Source organism: Drosophila suzukii, chromosome 2R (genome assembly GCF_043229965.1).
Source record: "Drosophila suzukii chromosome 2R, CBGP_Dsuzu_IsoJpt1.0, whole genome shotgun sequence".
Classification (NCBI taxonomy): Eukaryota; Metazoa; Arthropoda; class Insecta; order Diptera; family Drosophilidae; genus Drosophila; species Drosophila suzukii.
In genome coordinates, this window is record NC_092081.1 from 20,995,520 (window position 1) to 21,014,574 (window position 19,055).

Here is a 19,055-nt window from a genome sequence, read left to right on the forward strand (position 1 = left end):
TGTTGGCTAGCACATGAAGAAATGCAATGGTTAAATGGGGATCTAAGCCATAGACACGTCCACGAGCATTGCCCTTAACCGAATTGGGACTTCGATGGGCAATAAATTACATTAAAAACCATCTAATTAATGCGACACCACTGGACATATTAAACAAAGACGTGACGACCTTCGTTTTGCTGAGGGATTGAACAATAAGAATTCCCAAAAAACAATAATCACAAAAAAGCGAAGACAAACGCAATGGGCTTGGACTTAATTTTGTTTTTTGGTTTTCCAATGCGTGCTATTAATTTGCATTGCCTAAATGTAGTCGTTGATTTTGAACTTTTTTCTCTTTTTCTTTATAGAGATTTATAACATTTATGGCTATAAGCGTTCGGGGCGATTACAACATTTGGAGCAGCCTGCAGACCAAGTCACGTCTCCAGGTTTTAAAAAAATGGCCAAAAGAGTGGGCTGTCTGAAGAGAGGTTGGCTTGGAGGCAAAAAAGAGGCAAGCCGGCTTGAAGCTTTGCGAGCAAAAGCTTCGTCATTGTTTACACACGAAACCGTTATCAAAATTCAAGGTCTGCCTCGGTTTTAACTCTCATTTTCACTGGAGACAGAGAGCGTTTTGGGAAGTAATACTCTCTTTTAGCCGGCTGCACCTGCGCGGTGTGTATTTAACCGTAGGTGCCCGATCTTCAGCTCGACAGTCGATTCCACGAAAGTGGCCAAAGAAGTGCTGGCCCATCCCCAAAGTTGGCTCAAAGTGATATATATTTCAAAGATACCGCCAAATAGTGCCTATACAGATAGTGTCTTAACCTAAGCGTTTCACCAGCTGTAATCGGGAGCCATGAGGATCCAGCGGCATTTTGTGGTAATTACCAAGAAAATAGTAAAAATAAATGTTTAAAAACTGTGAAAAAGTGTCGCGAAATGGAAATTAACTTCGAATTGGGGTTGCGGGTGGTAGCTGCACAAGTGGAACTAATGGAGTACTCGTTATATTTGCATAGGCTGCGAAGTTGTTGTGGCAATTTATTTCGGGGATGTATGCTTCAGTGAATTTTTCTAGGAAAATTGCAAAACCTTGGTTTGGCAAGGTGGTTTAATTATTTCTTTTGAAAAATATTAAGTTATCATCGATCAAGTATTTGTTTGCTATATGATGATATTGGTTTATTAAAAAATGTATACCAATTTGGTATATTATATTTGCAATTTGGGTTAGGTCATAGCAATTTCAAATTTTTTAAAAAGTTAAATAAGAGCTTGTTTCTTCAAAAATAAATTAATAACTTAAAAACAAAGATCTTTTCTTTCAATCTATAAATATCATTTATTTGTTTAAAATTATATTTCCTATGTTGAGATAATTTCCTTGAGTATTATTTTTATATACCGATTTCTTTATAATTGTTCATTGGTTTTTTTGTTTTTTTTTAAGCCAAACATATTTTTAAATATTTATCTAGTGGAATTTACAACTGAGCAAGGGAAACACTTTCTTCCTGTCGGTCGGCTTTTGTCAACAGCACGATCCATGCATTTTTCATTAGTTTTTTGTGAGACCCCTGACTGCCCGCCGATTCCCTTCCGACTTGTGGCGCATTGTCAACAATTAAAATCGCGATCGTTTCATTAGCGACCGGGGGATATACATATAGTATAGCCATATGTCCATGGGGTGCAGTGCGGAGTTACCAGCTCTTTTCCCTCACGACCGATGATCCAACTGCAGGCGAAACCAGTCGACGTAGCTTTCACTGCCCAGCCGAAGTGAGGAAGCTGACACGATCGATCTGCTACAATTAGCACTATCCGATGAGATAATTTTTGCTGGCGCTAATTTCCATTTCATAATCGGGCCGGACCTCGTTGACATTTATGCGCCAATTGATTGGTATTAGGTATACTGTAGTGGGCTTGGGCTTTTGAAATTGTATCCACAAATCGGGCTAATTTTGCGAAATCACAAAGGCGTTCCTCTGACCTTGTTGGATTCTCCAAATGCAGAGCTGTCTTGCGTCATTTTTCCCAGCAGTTCCATATTTATCTTAACAATACGAAAACCTATTTACATAATAAAACAAATTGACCAAATAAAGAGGGGCCATGCCCGGCATAATTTGTCATCAACTATACCTGCTCTCTTGACCCAGGTCAGGCTTTGTATGAAATTATAAACAGCAGGGGTTATGCAATATTTCCCTGTCGGTCTGCCAAAACAATGCCAGACTGTGACCCACTTAAAACTCGTTTTCAGTCACTCACCTTTCTTTTGGAGAATATGGAATTCATTAACATGATCGTTGCGAATTCAATTTGAACAAGCTTTCTTCATGCTCGAGTTTGTTGTCTCAGTCTTTTGATTTGTATCTATTGGATGTTTGAAGGGTAACTACATCTCGCCGCTTTTCGTTCCAGTTGGGTCTGCTCGGTGTGCTCTGTTGGGCCATCGGAGGCAGTCAATCCAAGGCTGTGGTGGATCAGCAGCCTGCCGCTTCCCAGGTGGACAGCAAAAGTGTTGCCCAGCAGCGGATCGATCTGGGACTGGGACTGGGCGATGGCCTGATCCACGATCACGAGCACCACGAACACCACGAGCACATTATCGAACACCATGAGCACCATCACGAGCACCATGACCCCGGGTACTGGAAGAAGAAGGTCACCTGGAAGGAGGGATGGAAGAAGATCTGGAACCCGGCCAAGAAACAAATCTGGAATCCCTCGTGGAAGAAGGTAAATAACAATACAAATAGTTTAAGCCCACAAATGCCAAAGAATTTTGGAGATCGTTAAAATATTTAAGATTTTTTGAATTTGAATTAAAACTATTATAATCTGGTTAGGACTTGAAATGTTTTTAAAATTATTAAGGAATATCATGTACTAACATCCACAATTTTTTCTCACAGATCTGGAAGCCTCATTGGGTGAAAGTACCTGGCTGGAAGGAAATTCAGGTTCCCGCCTGGAAACAAATTTGGGTTGGTGTCCTAGCTTATACTTATAAGAAATTTAATCTAACTTTTCATATACAACTTAGGTTCCCCACTGGAAAGAGATTTTAGTGCCCGCCTGGAAGGACATTCAAGTACCCGATTACAAACAGATCTGGACACCAGAATTAGTCAAGGTATAAACATTACACATATTTTAAATGGATGTATCTAAAAACGCTTTGAATTCCAGGTTGGCATTCCCGGCGAGAAATATCTGGGCAAGGATCACGAGGGTTGGGAGTACACCAGCCACGATTTGTGGAAGAAGGTTGGTTATACCATATCATTATACTAGTTACATGCCTTCTAAACGCTCTGATTCTAAAAATTATAGAAAGTGGTCTGGAAGTCGCACTGGAAGAAGATCTGGAAGCCAGCCAAGAAACAAATCTGGGTGCCTGAGAAGAAGCTGGAGTGGAAGGAGGGATGGAAGCAGTACTGGAAGCCAGCCAAGAAGGAAATCTGGACCGATAAATTGGTAAGTTATATCTCAAAATATATATATAAAAACTAAATTTCCGATAAATTATCAGGAGTGGAAGGAGGCATGGAAGCAAATTTGGGTGCCCGGATGGAAGGAGATCTGGGTTCCCGGCTGGAAGAAGATCTGGAAGCCAGTGGTCATTTCCGAGTGGTTCCCCTCGCCCGACCACCACCACGATCACCATCATCATGAGCACGGCTTTGACTGGGATCGCAAGGATGCGGGTGTCACGGCCACCAAGTCGGCCGATGGCAAGGATAAGGTGGTGTGGAAGCGAGATGACACCAATGCTGCCGGAAAGCCAACTTTGCTGCAGCCCGTGGCCAGCGCCGACTTCCAGGCCAAGTCCCTGGAGGCGGCCAAATCCCCCGTAGCCGCGCCCGCCGCCTCGGTGGCAGCCACCTCGCAGTCATTCAAGTTTCCCGGCGCGTAGGTGGCCATTGCATCACCGAAACGGTTGCATCACACAACGCCCGGTTCCAAGCTCCTTGTAAATAGTCGTAAACCAGTCGCTAGCTCATAAGGCCATCCATTCCACTACCATTTGCATTGGCGCCACTTTAAATTATCTCTAGACTTTAATTACCACTGAATACAAAATAAAAGATAAATAACTATAAAATACTCTTAGTTTAGGTTTCAGTCTCTCGAGTGTCATTGGTACGAGTGGCCCTTTTCCGCCTCCCACTCGTTGGGGGCGTTGGGCAGGGGAACCCACTCGTTGTGGATGGTGGGTGTCCAGACCTTCTTCCACACCGGCTCATAGATCTTCTTGGCCCGCCAGTACTTCACCCACCGAGCGTTCCAAGTGGTCTTGTTCGCCCAGAAACCGTCGGCCTGCGGATCCAGGGTGTCTGTGTGGCTAACGCTGGTATTTTTGGGGAGAAAGGGTGAAAGGATGGATTAGTGAAAGGGGTCTAGTGGCTGAATGGTTGCGTAATCCTCTCACATGGTGGTCGTTTTGCCGCCCAGACAGCAGCTGAAGAAGAAAATGAACATTAATACAGTCAGCATCAGCAGGGGTTTCATTTTAATCCGTGGATACTCCATCCTTCCGCCACTTTTCGCCGCTTTCAGGTTTCGCAATCGACTGGCGACGCTATTAACCGATCTACACGTTTTAAAGGCCTCCCGTTTCATGGCAAGCCGAGCTCCCTAATTGGGATTCAGTGCGTCTGTGCAAATGAATTGCAAATTTCCGCACTTTGCACGATCTGATGTGCTTGTAAATAGCCCTAGATGCCTTATATAACACGCATTTCTTTCTTTCGTTTTGTGGTTTATTTTGTTTTTGTTGCATTTCTTTCTTAAACTAATGTAAAAACGCTGCAAATGATAATCTGTATGTGTGACAAAGCTTAGGAGTTACAATTAGGCCGTCTCAACAGAAACAAAAAAAAAACACAAACACTAACATTACTTTCCTTTCCTACAATTCACGCATGCAATTTATGGGATACGTATCTATGTTTCTTTAGCTCTATGTATGTATGTCTAGTGCATCAACTTAAGGCAGATATACAGATTAACTGATGTCGGTCATGATAGTGGTAGCGATACAATATTAAAGCCCTTAGTTACGCGTAGAAAGTTCGTTTGATTTTTGATTCTTTGTTACAAAGTTAGGCGTTGGGCAAATCGAATTCGGATTCGTTTGCTGGCCAACATTCGTTGTGTGAACACAAATTTAGAACTAATATGGCACGATTAGCGCAAAATTAAGTTGAGTAAATGTCCAAGTAATTTACTTAATATTAAATTTTACAAATACAAAATACAGCGAAGACAGCACATTAACAAAGAGACAGCCCTGTTGCACAATTAAGCAAACTTGGAGTTAGGAATATTTTAGTATTTGATAGTTACACCCCCTTCAGAGGGTTTACATTCTGGGTCATTGCAAACAAGCTTACAAGAAATGCTTATTCGATGACGACCCATTTGATCAATTCCGTTTCCGCCAAATTCAAATAAAATTGGACTTTGAGAACAGGGCCGTTACATATTTGGGATTCTAATTCCCCTGCGTTGTCGGTTTAGTCTGTTGTTTTGTGATTGTGTGGCTACTTTTCTGGTACTGCTCCTCCGCTACTTCATCTTCGCTTCGTGTTCTCCTTCGGTGTCAGTCTTTTGAAATACCATTTTGAAATCGATTCATCTAGATGCAGTCTGCAATTTGTTCGTTCGTTGTGGTTGTGGGAATGTTCTGTGGTTGCCTCGTTTTAGGGAGTGAGTGAGTGGTTTGGTGGGAGGGTGTTTTTTTTTTTGGCTGTGCACGTTTCAAGGGATAAAGCTAACTAAACTAGGTATACTAGGCTATGATGAGTACAATATATTCGAGTTCCTGTGTTTTGTTTTTGGGGCCCAGCTCATTCGAAGGACATCAGATTGGTGGGCAGAGGTTTGGGCACTCGCATGGTGGCCAGTTTGCAAATGGCATTCGACCAGAGGTGCGTCATCTGGGGACTGTCCGTCCGAAAGCGATAGACGGTGCCCAAGGTTCGGTGGCACAGCTCAAAGGTGTTCTTGTGCTTGGTGTTATCGCTGACATGGGCATACCAGCCATCCAAAGGGCACACTTTGCACGGTTCCCTCTTGAAGTCGCTGCGTTCGCTGCCTTTGAATGACTTGGGTGGGAAGTACACCAGCGAGTTGGCCCAGATCTGCAGCCAGTATCGCTGCCAAGAGGCCACTGCTGGCTTCCTTCCCTCCTTCTGGACTGTTTTCCTGCGGACACAGCCCTGCATAGCAGCTGCTGCCTCCGGGGACATCAAATCGCAATCGCTGCCGGTAAAATCACACAGGATTCCCTCGGCACTTTCCAGTGATGTAAGATCAGCTTGGGACAAGGCGTCGCTGTGCTCTAGCACCGAATCATCCAGCAAATGATGGCGTGGCTGAACTTGGCTGGGATCAAGCTCCAGGTGCAGGTGGTGAGGATGTCCGTCGACGTGGTTGTGTGGCGCAATCTTGCCAAAAATGCTGCAATGGAACAATACGGATTAGTGAACTGTTTTGTGGACAAGGTACTAAATCATGCTTTTCAAACAAATGAAATTGCGAAAAGGCAAACAAGAATGAACTGCGTTTTGTATTTATAAAAGGTACTATCGATTGAAATAAATAATCTATTAGAATTCTTCGATAAATAATAATTAATAATTATTAATTTTGTATTTATTATAATTATTGTACGATATTCTTTAAATGGTTCAATATTATATTGTTAACATTGATTTATTTTTCTATACACAAAGTTATTATTGAATTAAAACCTTTATTTTTTAAGAATTTTCTAAAGGTTACTTCTTGGATATAATACCGACAATACCTTCTTTAATATGTAATCGGTAAGGATGTGTGCTTATTTTGGCATAATGTAACATTTCCCAAATCAAAACCAAATGAAATGGAGCAAGTGTGGAGGCGTGTGTTTGGTGTATGTCATACGAAGCAATTTCAACTCGGGTCCGTGCAGAAATCAAAAATGAGGAGATAACAACTGAGCACAGTGGATGGTAAAATGGGGATACCGCATCGGATCAGGATGCAGAATCGATTTCGGTTACAGGCTGGCATTACACATATCCTAGCTACTGGACTCTGTTCTGGACTCACCGACGGCATCTGCAACGCTTGTTGGAGATGGTGCCAATGCCCGGCGCAATCATCACGATGCAGCACTGGCACTTCTGGGCAAAGTTTCGCGGCAAGCTGCTGCTGCGAAATCTTCATTCATTTCGGGCAGTGGCGAATATGTTTGACAATTAACGAACACACACAGAAAATGAAAGCATAAGCCAAAAGCAAAACGGTTTGAGTGAGAGACAGAGATACAAACGATTAATAAGGACCCGATGTACATATGTCCAATTAATGCGCAGTGATTCGAGGTTGTGGATTCAAAAAGGTGGTTAACAAAGGAGGCCGAAGTGGGGCTTTCTGGGTGGGATTATTCCTTTACTTACTTGGTGCCGAGACTGCGACACTTTCGATGTCCAGGAACGAACTTAGTGCCACTGGCCATGCGCATGGAGCCAATGGTCTTGGCCGGCGAGAGATTCAGGCAGCCCAGGGCAGGAGTTACTGCTTCCACGTTGAAGGATTCCTTAGAGCTGCAGGACGACGAACTGGGTCCAGAAGGCGACGCAGGCTCCAGGTTCAGAGAGCGCCTGAAAGGTAAGCAAAAACTTTAGTATAATACCAAATAATATCTTGGGATATGAAAACCATAACAACAAAGAATCAGAAGCATAAGGCAAACTGTGTAATTTATCAAGAAACATTTCTGTGAGTCATTAATATTCGAGGTAAATTTTTCTTTGTGGTTTATCAAGATACACTCTCATGACTGTTTTTGTATAGACAAAGAATAAAAGGTTTCTTAAAAACAATGTTTTTATAAATAATTTAACGAGTAAGAGGTAACTCCGATAAATAACTCACAAATTCTGTTGTTCAATGATGACTTAAGCATACAAGATTCATTAAGTGCAACGTTTGGTTTTCATATCTCATAAACTGAATCATCGAAAGGTTTTCCTTACTTGTACTGATCCTCCTCGAATATGTTCTGCAACTCCTCGATGTATCGAATGGAGGTTAGATACTTCTGTGTGGCCTCATGCTTCTGCAGAGGCTTATAGTCCGACTGCTGATAGTTCGAGATTACACGCAATATGTTGTTCATCTTATTGCGCCGCTGTTCCGGTTCCAATCCGCCCTTGTGGGGATGGGCCAAATCGATGTAAATCAGATCGGTGAGAAAGAGACCCAGGTAGGGGATGCAGGGCAGGCGGAGGCTCTCGAGATAGGACCGCAGATTCGCCCAGTTGTCCTGGTCGCTGAATATATCACTGAGGCGCTCGAAGGAGTGGCGATCCTTCTTCGATAGGCATGCCCAGGTTTTTGTCAGGCGATATATGCTGGCGCTTTGCATGGCCGAAATAATTGCAAAAAGCGAGTGTAGATTGTTGAGTTCATGGAGCTTTTTGGCCACCTAAAAAAGAAAAATTTAGTCACCATATTGAACCAATTAATTCATCATCTTGGGCTAATTTTCTCACCTTTATAAAGTGAGTCATTATCTCGGCTCTCTGCTTTGGCTGCTCGGCATTTAGTATCTCCTGCACAGTCCAAAAGCTCGTGTGGTTGAATCGTTTGGTAAATGCCACAATATTCGGTGTATTAACGTGCTTGTCCTTTTTCGTCCAAGCACAACTGCTCAGCTCATCCGGCTGGATCTGGGCGAAGACGGGAAAATCCAGGAGTGTGATCTGATTGGCCAACACATCGGCGGGTACACGTAACGCGCTCAAGATAACCTCATCTAACTGCTTGATGGAGCCGTGGGCTGGTAAACTTTGCGACTTGGACGGCGGTGCTGCCGAGGCTCTAAATAACCAGAGTACAATTTAATTAGAAGTGCGGTAAGCAGAGCATTTCAATTGTATATCAACTAAGTCACACAAAAATCATGCCTGAACGCCTATTTATGCAAACAAAAATACGCAATAATCTTAATATATTCAGCTCCTGATGTGAACTCTACTCCCTTTTGTTTAGCGATAACTTACGCTATGGTATAGTAGCAGCCCGGTGAGTCTGGCGAGGAGGAGAAACTGTTTAAACAACCGATGGAGTTCTTGCGCCGCGTGCTCTTGATATTCAGGGTTTTGCTGGCCTGCGGCTGCATACTGGGCGGTTCCATCTGGTGCTCCTTCGGGGTCTTCTCCTTGCGCAGACAGGCCATGGTGTGGGCATTTCCGTTGGCGTTTGGACTTCGTTGTTTGGCCAGGCGAGTTGGCTGCTGTTGCTGCTGCGGAGGAGGAGGTGAGCTCTGCTTGAATTGGGACGAGGCATAAGCCTGTCCCGCATAACCATGATAGTCCGTATTGGGTTTTCTGCTTAACTGAAAAGTCAAGAGGCCATAGGTTAAAATCAAAGCAAATTTAAGAGAGATGTGTGCTTATGACTATACCTCTGAGTAGCGCAGATTATCCATGGACAGGTCGCGTGAGATTTCCGAGTATCGCATCATGGCAGCCAACTCCGGCTGTCTGTGTACTTCGACCAGCTCTTCAAAACTGCAATGAACGAGAGACTCGAGTTAACTTCGTGATAAAGTTTTGGCTTTCGGTGTTCCGCGCACTGGGCAGACTTTTTGTTGACTGAAACCGAGTTTGTTTTCCTCAGTTCTGCATTGTGGCTTTTGTGTTGCACGAACGGTAGTAAAAAAAGTTAAAAAACAAAAAAATGAACTGGGGAAAAAACTAGTGGCAAGCCGGAGCGAAGCTTCTGGCACGCTTCGCTGCTCGATTTCCAATGGAGCGGGCCATGTGAGTCACGAGCGGTGCGAGGAAACCATTCCCTGCTCTTTTATGGTAGCTCTCGAGTGGTCAAATGACTTTTCGGGGGTGCAAGCCGCTGATAAAGAGTCTCGGGCAGCAGCGGTCAGCGGAAAGTTTGGCTGGAAAACAAGTCACCCGGTCAGAAACCAAATTGGTGTTCGACCCAGTTCAATGAACCCGTCCACAAAGGCATAGAAAAGGAAATTAAAATAACCCATTAATTTCCGGCATTTTCCCCTTTCGAGAAAATAAAATGCAGTCATTTTAATACATAACATATTTTATCCAGCTATGACATAAGATAAGAGGTTTTAAAGATGGTGTACCACTTTTAAGTGCTTGATAACATAATGTATTTTATAATACGTTATGATGATGATTTTTAAATGCTTCAGATGATAGTACACTTGAATTTCATCATGAATTAAAAATATTAGCACTGATTATTAAAATAATTGTGTTTTTATTTTACTGGAACAATGTTTATCAGAAATATTTTGAAATGCTGAGATGATAATATACTAGAATTTCATCATGAATTAAAAATATCATAACTGATTAATAAAAGAAAAACACAGAGGGTTTTACTGGATCCATGTTTATCAGAATGCAAAAATATAAGAACTACACATTATACTTCCCACCACTGCACGTATATGTATATAGTATAAAACCAAGTAACCACTATCCATACACCATTTCCTCCACTGCATATAGCCATAACATTCCTCTAAGACTGACAGCGATGACCCCGTCTAATTAATTTCAATTAAGTTATAATCATTTAAGAGCAAAAGTTGATCAAACGCAATGACGTCCACACATTGTCGTGGGGATGTGGGGTTCAGTCTGCGGTTTCCTTCGATTATTTTCTGCTTTTCCGTTGGATAGAATTCAATTATCCGACTTTGTAATATCTAGAGAGCAGTATGGGCGAAACCCAGAAGATACAATCCCAAGACGGAAGGGGCTAAAATGGGTTAGCGATGATATCTATTGTTTTAATTCGGTTTTCAACCAGATAAATTCCATTCTAATCGTGTGAAACCCGTACCGCTCAGTTGGGATTTTTATTTATCTCATAACCCAATTGAACTGAAGCGCATTTACAAAAATATACAGCCGAAAACATATATGCGAGATATATAGATGAAATGAAAACAAATTGGGCGGAAAGACAACAAAAACAGAAACAAGATGTAGACAAGGCAGAAGGCAACTCGAATTATATTCCAAAATGCCAGACGACTGCCTCAAAATTTTGAGCAAATGGACTTTATTGACTATTTGAACTATTCCATATTCCATCACTGCTCTCTTCTGAATATTTATATGTATACATATACGCCAATCTGTGCCATTTTCCTTCTAGAATTCTTTTTGTTTGCTCGGCGTTTTTATGGAGATATCAAATGCAATTAAAGCCAAACAATTAACTCGCACATAAAGATCTGCCCACTGGGTACAATTTAATCAATGGCATATGTAAATAATTCATGCCAGACAGCGCGCTCCTTTAATGCGAGTATGTAAACTTTTGATGGTTGTTTTCGTGGTCAGGGATATGGCGAAATTTGTATGTGGGGGCGAAATGCCGCCCACTAAAGATACTCCCCCTCCAGAAAACAGTACACTGTGTTTATTGTTTTTACATAAATTTCTTGAAAGAAAACAAACAGCACAGCTGTACGCTACGATTCGAGGAAATCACATTTACCTCCGCAATGCTGTTCCTCAGCACTTTTTTTGTTTATCAGGCCTGCAATTGTATTTAAATAAAATACAATACATAGCCGCACATTTCTACATAATCTCGAGGAAACTCGGCGTTGTTTTCTCGGTTTCTCGCTTTTCGTGTTGGCGTTTTCCATTGATAAATTCTTTCACTTGTGGGTCGCTCTGGAATTCGCAGTGATGACAACTGACCATCAAGAGAATTTGCAGTTCAACCTTTTCGCTGACTCGCACTGACCCTCAAGTTCTAGAAAGGCGGGTTAAAGATCTCTGGAGCAGCTTTCTTTGCCGTTCAGAAACTGTGGCGAAATGTATATTTACACAAATTATCGTTACACAAGGTCAGCGGCGAGTGGCTGTCGCCAGTGATCTTCGGATTTTCAATTTTCTGCTGTCAGGTTCAATAACCGCCTCGAAAGATTGCGATTAAATTAAATATGTAGCATTTAATACGATCAACCTTCGACTGGAGGTTCTCTATATGAGTGGGAAAACATTTAGCTAATCCCCCATTGAAAACCGAGGGGCGTTATCAGGCAATAGTCTAACTATTTGCTCACACTGTCGGGCCAGAATAAATACATGCAATTACGCTGGTTAAAAACAAGAGAGAAACTACGAATGGAAAAGTGCCTAGGCAGCAACAAAGCAAGAAAGGCGGGCTTTCAAGATCGAAGACGGAATTACCCTAAGAATGGAGGCAATATGATTTTTAGATCTTTGGCAAGAATAAAATATATGCAGCATATGATATCATTATCATAATATACTTTCATTGGTTCCAAAATACAGAATTCATATTATAATACATTAGAAAAATAAAAACCTAAGGAATTTCCTTAAAATATCCTCTTGTACAACAAACATTCTGCCATAAATACAAGGTGTACATTTTTTTTGTGCCTGCCAAATGATATAGCCATCCGTTTCCGGCTATTCCGAATTTTTGTATACAACACAAAACAGAATAAAGGTTCTGTGCATAATTTCAAACAGATGGCATCTAGATTTAGAGATTTGTTTACCAGAAAAAACAGGTAGATAAATGAGCAGAAAAGGAGATTATTTCTGTCTGTAAATACCTGCAACGTTAAATGGACAAATGTGCGCTTAGATAAGAATGTTCAGATGCAATTTACAGGTCTCGAGATTTTTTCTTTGCAACCTAGCAAACTTCGGGCAGCAATTATAATACCCACTTATAGGGTAACTTAGAAAAAACAATGCGAAGGAAGGCCAAGCTGGGGTTTCTTCTTTCATCTCCTATTCTCATGTTTTGTATTTGTTCCATGAGGTGGTGCTTATATGTACATGCGATCCACACCACATGTGAGCCACCAAAGTGGGTCACTTGGTGAGCATCCATCCAGTCGGAGCATCGAGCCTAGAACTGAGCCACTTACCCAATTTCTGGTTCGAGTGGCTGTACTTAAAACTGAAGGAATATGCACATATGAACAAAAGGCAATTGGAAGCGAGGGGAGAAACCTTGAAATTCAGCATTTCAGCATCTCTGTAACGCAGGCAAAAACATCTGTCGCACATATCCTGTTGGACGAGTCCAGGATAAGCAACTGCACTGAGGAAAAAGTAAAGGGATTTTGATCTCTTTAGTTTCAAATTAATATCTGATACATACTTTTTGAAATTTAAAAAAATTCTATGAAATTTGATCGAAATCAGTTAATACACTATCAATATACTCAATATATTTATATGGTTTGGTTTTATAAATTTGATATATATATGATCCCACCAGATCTGAAAACACATCATGGGTAAACAAAAAATATAACCATTGTATCATAATTATTACAATAACCGTTTTTATAATATTTTGGGTAATATAATGGAAAGTAACTGACAAAGGAACCATATATTTCCTATAATTAACAATAATAATGGAATGTTATTGAGAAAGATATAGTCTTTTTCTTATAATATAGTTAACTATTATTAATCTATTAGATTACATAGATTATTTTTTTCTCAGCAACTTTCAATTATATTCTTTAGTTCTTTTACCTGAGAAATCTTTAAATATTGATCTTAAGAGTTTGTCATTATCTTTTTTACTTGATAGTAACACCTATTTTTTCCAGTGTGTGTATCAGCAGCAGCTGGCACTTGAGATTCGAAAGGTGTTTCTGGACCTTTTTAAGTATCTGCTTATCGGACCTCTTATCTATCACCTGATCTAATGTCGAAAGGAAGTGCCAAGTGAACTCTATTGACCGCCCCCGCCACCGCCCCCTGATGATTCACAGCTCGAGACTTATTCGTACATATAAATATATTGGTTCCGCCGGCAGGGGAACAAATCGATAGCATTGAACACGAAAAGCGAAAAACGGGAAGCCGAACATAAACACAGATACAGATACGGATACACAGGCACTCACTCACGCAATTTGCTTTCGTTGAGGTTCTAAGCTCATTGTATGCAAAGTGTACCGCCCACCGCCCACAGCCCACGGAACACCAAACACCGCCCAGCGCCCACTCACCACCCACTTTTGGTGTAGTTTCGTAATCGGTCCGAAAAAAGAACGCCAATTGCACTTGCCACTTGGATCTTGGCCGTTTTGGGGCGACAAATGGACAAACTTAAAGATAGCGACGCCCAGCCGAAATAGCAATGCATATTGTTATTTATAGTTCAGGCCCCACCAACCCCCCACCGCTTTCAACTCACTTCGCCAGCCAACTGAGGCATCTTAACTCGATCAATGCTGTACAAAGACAGCCGCGATGTCGCGCTCCTTTAATTGCTATTCACTACACTTATTGGCTTTTTCACGGGCTCCGAATTCGTTTGTTTATTCCTGCGAGGGCAGCGATAATGCGATAATTGACCAGCAAATAGCAATCCGCGCGCGACACCGACGCTAGAGGTGGAGAAACATCGATAGAAGCACCGATGGATTGGAGGTGGAGAGACATCGATAGAGACAGCGATGTATTGGAGGAAAAGAGACATCGATAGAAATATCGTTTTTGTTAACATCGATATCTTATCGCCAGTGTTGCCAATTTAGCTATTTTCCCACTAGACTTAGCCGTTTTCAAATTTCAAATGGGGATAAATTGTAACATAACGACTAGTGAGAATTTTAGCTGTTTTCCAATAAAAATTGGTGTAATTTTAAATTTATAATTTAAATGTTGGTTAAGGAGTTGAGTTATGCATTTTATTTATATAAATAACATAAGTTGCGTGGTCGGGGGGATAATGATTCAAATTCAAAGGCGGCGACACTCAAGTCCCGGTTTTGGAAGATATTTTTTGATTTCAATAATGCCTTCAGTCAGTTTCAGCGGAAACGCTTCCTTCTACTAAAACTATTTAAATTAAACTATTTAAATTATCTAATCTTTATATATTCTTTTAGTCTGCGATAAACATCCGATGGTCAAAACGTTTCCAAAATTTTTTTTCTATTCCATGTAGTACATAATAATAATCGGATAACTACATATATCTTCCAGAGATAATGACAGAAAATATGTAAAGTAAATATAAATAACATCATAAAAAATATTTCCTGACTTGATTTAAATTTATTTAAATTAAATCAAGCAGTTTAATATGATTTGTGTTAAAAGTAACGTTTTTGTATTTAATTCAAATATGTAACGCGAAACTTTAAGTTCAATATCCAGATATTTGCTTTGATTTGTCCATCTTTTTTCAGTGTGCTTGCATATATCACAATCCCCTTAGCTGTGTAAAGATTCCAGATTCCATAACTTTAGTTATTGAAGTCCGCTTTTGACGTGTGATACCTCTATGGATTTGTGGCTGAATTCCCTAATATTCCACATTAAAAGTTTTCTTTTTGGCGAGAGTCCAAATTTTAACCCATTTTCATGTTCGATTTTTTCGTAATTCCAATGGCGTTCCGAATGGGGACCCAAAACTGCACTTCCAGATTCCATAACTTTAGTTATTGAAGTCCGATTTTGACGTGTGATACCTCTATGAGTTTGTGATTTAATTCTCTAAAATTCCACATTAAAAGTTTTCTTCTAGGCGAGGGTGAAAATTTTAACCCATTTTCATGTTCGATTTTTTCGTAATTCCAATGGCGTTCCGAATGGGGACCCAAAACTGCACTTCCAGATTCCATATCTTTAGTTATTGAAGTCCGATTTTGACGTGTAATACCTCTATGAATTTGTGGCTGAATTCCCTAATATTCCACATTAAAAGTTTTCTTTTTGGCGAGAGTCCAAATTTTAACCCATTTTCATGTTCGATTTTTTCGTAATTCCAATGGCGTTCCGAATGGGGACCCAAAACTGCACTTCCAGATTCCATAACTTTAGTTATTGAAGTCCGATTTTGACGTGTGATACCTCTATGAATTTGTGGCTGAATTCCCTAATATTCCACATTAAAAGTTTTCTTTTTGGCGTTTTTTCTTGTTTAGTTCTGGTTTCCTTATTTCAACCCTTTTTTTTCAAATATAGACCTCCGAAGAAGAAAGCCCTCCATTTTTCATCACCAATTAAAAACTCCAAGGTTTGTATAAAAATATATATTTAATTTCTTTACTTACATCTGAATAGCTTTATCATTTCATTCTTTTTTTTGGGTTATTTTTCGCACATGCTTTTACAACAACAGGGTCTTATGGCTACGAGGAGTTGGGGAAGCGTAATGGACGGAAGACAGCGAAATAGAGAGAAGAATGGGCACAAATAGATGTCGAAGGATGCGGAGAAAGATAGTGGACGTATGTGTGTATTTCTAGAAGGACTTAGAACTAGGTATTGCTATATGTTCGAGGGATCTAGCTAAGTGTGTCTGTGAGTCGTCTCTAGTACCGATAACCGCTGCCATCGTTGTCGCCGTTCTGACCACCGGGTCCGAATCCTCCCTGACCACCCGGCCTGCCGCTCGAGTATCCCTGGCCATTTTGGTTATCCTGGCCATTGGCACCTGGTCGACCGCCTGGACGACCGCTGGAGTAGCCATCGCGGCCCAGATCCTGTCCACCAGGACGTCCGCCGGAGTAGCCCTGGTCACCGCCATCCTGACCGCCAATCACGCGACCACCGATGATCACACGACCGCCATCGGAGCCACCATTTCCGTTGCCGTTGCCATTGCCATTGCCTCCATTGCCGCCAGGTCTGCCACTGGAGTAGCCACCTGCGCCAAGGTCCTGACCACCTGGACGTCCACCGGAGTAACCATCGCGACCCAAGTCCTGACCTCCTGGGCGACCGCCGGAGTAGCCACCAGCACCCAAGTCCTGACCACTTGGGCGACCACCGGAGTAACCATTGGGTCCCAAGTCCTGACCACCTGGGCGTCCACCGGAGTAGCCACCTGCGCCAAGGTCCTGCCCACCTGGACGTCCACCGGAGTAACCATCGCGACCCAGATCCTGACCTCCAGGACGTCCTCCGGAGTAGCCACCATTGCCATTGCCATTTCCATTACCAGGACGGCCATTGGAGTAGCCATCGGGTCCCAGATTCTGGCCACCAGGACCGCTGGCACCACTGCCATCGTTGGCATCGCCTTCGTACCGGATCTGCGGCCTGTAGCCCTGCTGGTCGGCCTCGTACTCGACGATCTAGGGAAGACAGAGAGATACCAGGGTTAGCCGTGACAGGAGGAGGGGGAGCAGTGGGTGGGTCCGCATCGACTCCTGTTGCCCGCCGCCGCCGCCACCGACGCCGCTTACTTGCTTCCGTCCGTCGGGCAACAGGACATTGTACTGGCCGGTGGTGAAGTCACCGTCGCGCATCTCTGAATGCCCGAACGAGAGTCCGCTGGGCGCGTCCTCAACCTGGTAATTAAATTCGTACTTGGCGGGCTCCTAACATGGATCATGGATCATGGATCATGGACAGCGGATCATGGAGAATGGAGAGCGGATTTGGGGCGTGTGGAGAAAGAGAGAAACACAGAGAGATAGAGTGGCTGGGATCAAGAATTCAGATTTCTGGGGGGGATGATGCAAGCTTTAAACGCCGATGGCGGTGCAGGTGAGCGAGAACGAGCAAGAGCAAGTGTGCATCGGAGCGGTGTTCCCTTTTTGGTCTTTTCCACCCAGTGATCCCTTATAAACGCATCCAAACCCGTATTTTCAAGCTACCCATCTACTCACATCGTTTTCGTAGTCAGAGCCACCGGGTCCACTGCCTCCAGGGCCACCAGCTCCAGATCCCGAGGCGGGTGGTCCGTAAGAGTCGGAGGGTCGGCCACCAGATCCTGATCCTGATCCGGAACCTGGAGCTCCATAGCTGCTCGAAGGACGTCCGCCGTTGCCATTGCCATTGCCATTACCTGGGGCTCCATAGGAGTCCGAGGGCTTCTGGTTCTGACCAGGAGCACCATAAGAGTCCGAAGGGCGTCCGCCAAATCCACCTTGACCCTGACCAGGAGCTCCGTAACTGCTGGATGGACGACCGCCGTTGCCGTTGCCATTTGCGTTACCACCACCAGGAGCGCCATAAGTGTCCGAGGGACGTCCGCCATTACCATTACCGCCTCCTGGAGCACCATAGGAGTCCGAGGGACGACCGCCATTGCCTCCACCAGGGGCACCATAGCTGCTCGAAGGACGACCGCCATTTCCGTTGCCTTGTCCCTGGCCAGGAGCTCCATAGCTGCTCGATGGACGTCCTCCGTTGCTATTGCCATTGCCACTACCAGGAGCACCATACGAGTCCGAGGGTTTGCCGCCAAATCCGCCTTGTCCTTGTCCTTGTCCTTGACCCTGGCCAGGAGCACCGTAGCTACTCGAGGGACGACCACCGCTTCCGCCACCAGGAGCTCCATAGGAATCCGAGGGCTTGCCACCAAATCCACCTTGTCCCTGTCCCTGTCCCTGACCCTGGCCCAATCCTGGAGCTCCATAGCTGTCCGAGGGACGTCCCCCGTTGCCATTGCCGCTTCCGCCACCAGGAGCTCCATACGAATCCGATGGCCTGCCGCCCGGACCACCGGGACCACCCGGACCACTCTGACCCGGTGCTCCATAGCTATCGGAGGGAGGTAGATACGAGTTGACTGGCGGCTCCGGTCGCCCAAGGACCACCATTGCCATGAGCAGCGTCAAACCGAGTAACTTGAACATATTCCACTTGGATCTGGACTGCGGGACTGCTGCTGATCGGAATCTCTGGGATGAGGCTAGCGCTTGGAAGCAGCGCCGAATTCTGACTGATCTCTAGCTGCTGCCACATGGCGTATTTATATGTGGCAAACCGAAAAACTGAAAGTCTAGGATGCACACACACACACTCCCGACGAACTCGGTTATGAGTTGGAGGTGGCTTTTGGAGCGTGTGGCAACCGGCACAACAGCTGCTGCGGCTGCTGCCACATACGATCGTCTTCGGTTGATTCTATGCGGGGTCCAAAGCAAAAATCTCAATCACTGAGCTTGCTCCACTCCACGTAGAGCACTCCCCCCAGCTCCAATCTCCGCCAGCTTTGCACGTGAAGGGTGCCTCGGTTTCGGTCTCGGG

The 19,055-nt window shown here is 43.4% G+C and overlaps 4 protein-coding genes across 7 annotated transcripts; 1 reads left to right on the forward strand and 3 right to left on the reverse strand.

Moving 5' to 3' along the window:
- The first annotated feature begins 682 nt into the window (after nucleotides 1-682).
- LOC108009862 (uncharacterized) lies at nucleotides 683-4,102 on the forward strand. 2 transcript variants are annotated; one of them, XM_017074562.4, is made up of 7 exons: nucleotides 684-865; nucleotides 2,416-2,733; nucleotides 2,910-2,981; nucleotides 3,041-3,130; nucleotides 3,187-3,264; nucleotides 3,331-3,474; nucleotides 3,530-4,102. In XM_017074562.4, exons 1-7 carry the CDS (start codon nucleotides 842-844, stop codon nucleotides 3,911-3,913), a joined length of 1,110 nt encoding a protein of 369 aa, XP_016930051.1. In that variant the 5' UTR covers nucleotides 684-841; the 3' UTR covers nucleotides 3,914-4,102. The 2 variants fall into 2 exon arrangements, with proteins under 2 accessions (XP_070850741.1, XP_016930051.1); XM_070994640.1 differs by lacking the exons at nucleotides 2,910-2,981; nucleotides 3,041-3,130; nucleotides 3,187-3,264 and having other exon boundaries at nucleotides 683-865; nucleotides 3,361-3,474.
- On the reverse strand, nucleotides 4,040-4,620 carry LOC108008243 (uncharacterized). Its single transcript, XM_017072034.4, has 2 exons — nucleotides 4,430-4,620; nucleotides 4,040-4,348 (listed from the first exon to the last, which is right to left on the reverse strand). The coding sequence occupies exons 1-2, from the start codon at nucleotides 4,618-4,620 to the stop codon at nucleotides 4,135-4,137; spliced, it is 405 nt and encodes a 134-aa protein (XP_016927523.3). The 3' UTR covers nucleotides 4,040-4,134.
- Nucleotides 4,621-4,738: 118 nt separating this feature from the next.
- RalGPS (Ral GEF with PH domain and SH3 binding motif) lies at nucleotides 4,739-14,468 on the reverse strand. Of its 2 annotated transcripts, XM_017074560.4 has the most exons (8): nucleotides 14,260-14,468; nucleotides 9,461-9,566; nucleotides 9,057-9,391; nucleotides 8,547-8,874; nucleotides 8,028-8,479; nucleotides 7,449-7,652; nucleotides 7,099-7,209; nucleotides 4,739-6,462 (listed from the first exon to the last, which is right to left on the reverse strand). In XM_017074560.4, the coding sequence occupies exons 2-8, from the start codon at nucleotides 9,518-9,520 to the stop codon at nucleotides 5,850-5,852; spliced, it is 2,103 nt and encodes a 700-aa protein (XP_016930049.2). In that variant the 5' UTR covers nucleotides 9,521-9,566; nucleotides 14,260-14,468; the 3' UTR covers nucleotides 4,739-5,849. The 2 variants fall into 2 exon arrangements, with proteins under 2 accessions (XP_016930049.2, XP_070850740.1); XM_070994639.1 differs by lacking the exon at nucleotides 7,099-7,209 and having other exon boundaries at nucleotides 14,260-14,465.
- A 1,636-nt stretch (nucleotides 14,469-16,104) lies between these two features.
- Nucleotides 16,105-18,733, reverse strand: resilin. Of its 2 annotated transcripts, XM_017072636.4 has the most exons (3): nucleotides 17,690-18,733; nucleotides 17,264-17,398; nucleotides 16,105-17,152 (listed from the first exon to the last, which is right to left on the reverse strand). In XM_017072636.4, the coding sequence occupies exons 1-3, from the start codon at nucleotides 18,659-18,661 to the stop codon at nucleotides 16,388-16,390; spliced, it is 1,872 nt and encodes a 623-aa protein (XP_016928125.2). In that variant the 5' UTR covers nucleotides 18,662-18,733; the 3' UTR covers nucleotides 16,105-16,387. The 2 variants fall into 2 exon arrangements, with proteins under 2 accessions (XP_016928125.2, XP_016928126.2); XM_017072637.4 differs by lacking the exon at nucleotides 17,264-17,398 and having other exon boundaries at nucleotides 16,106-17,152.
- Between the last annotated feature and the right edge of the window lie 322 nt (nucleotides 18,734-19,055).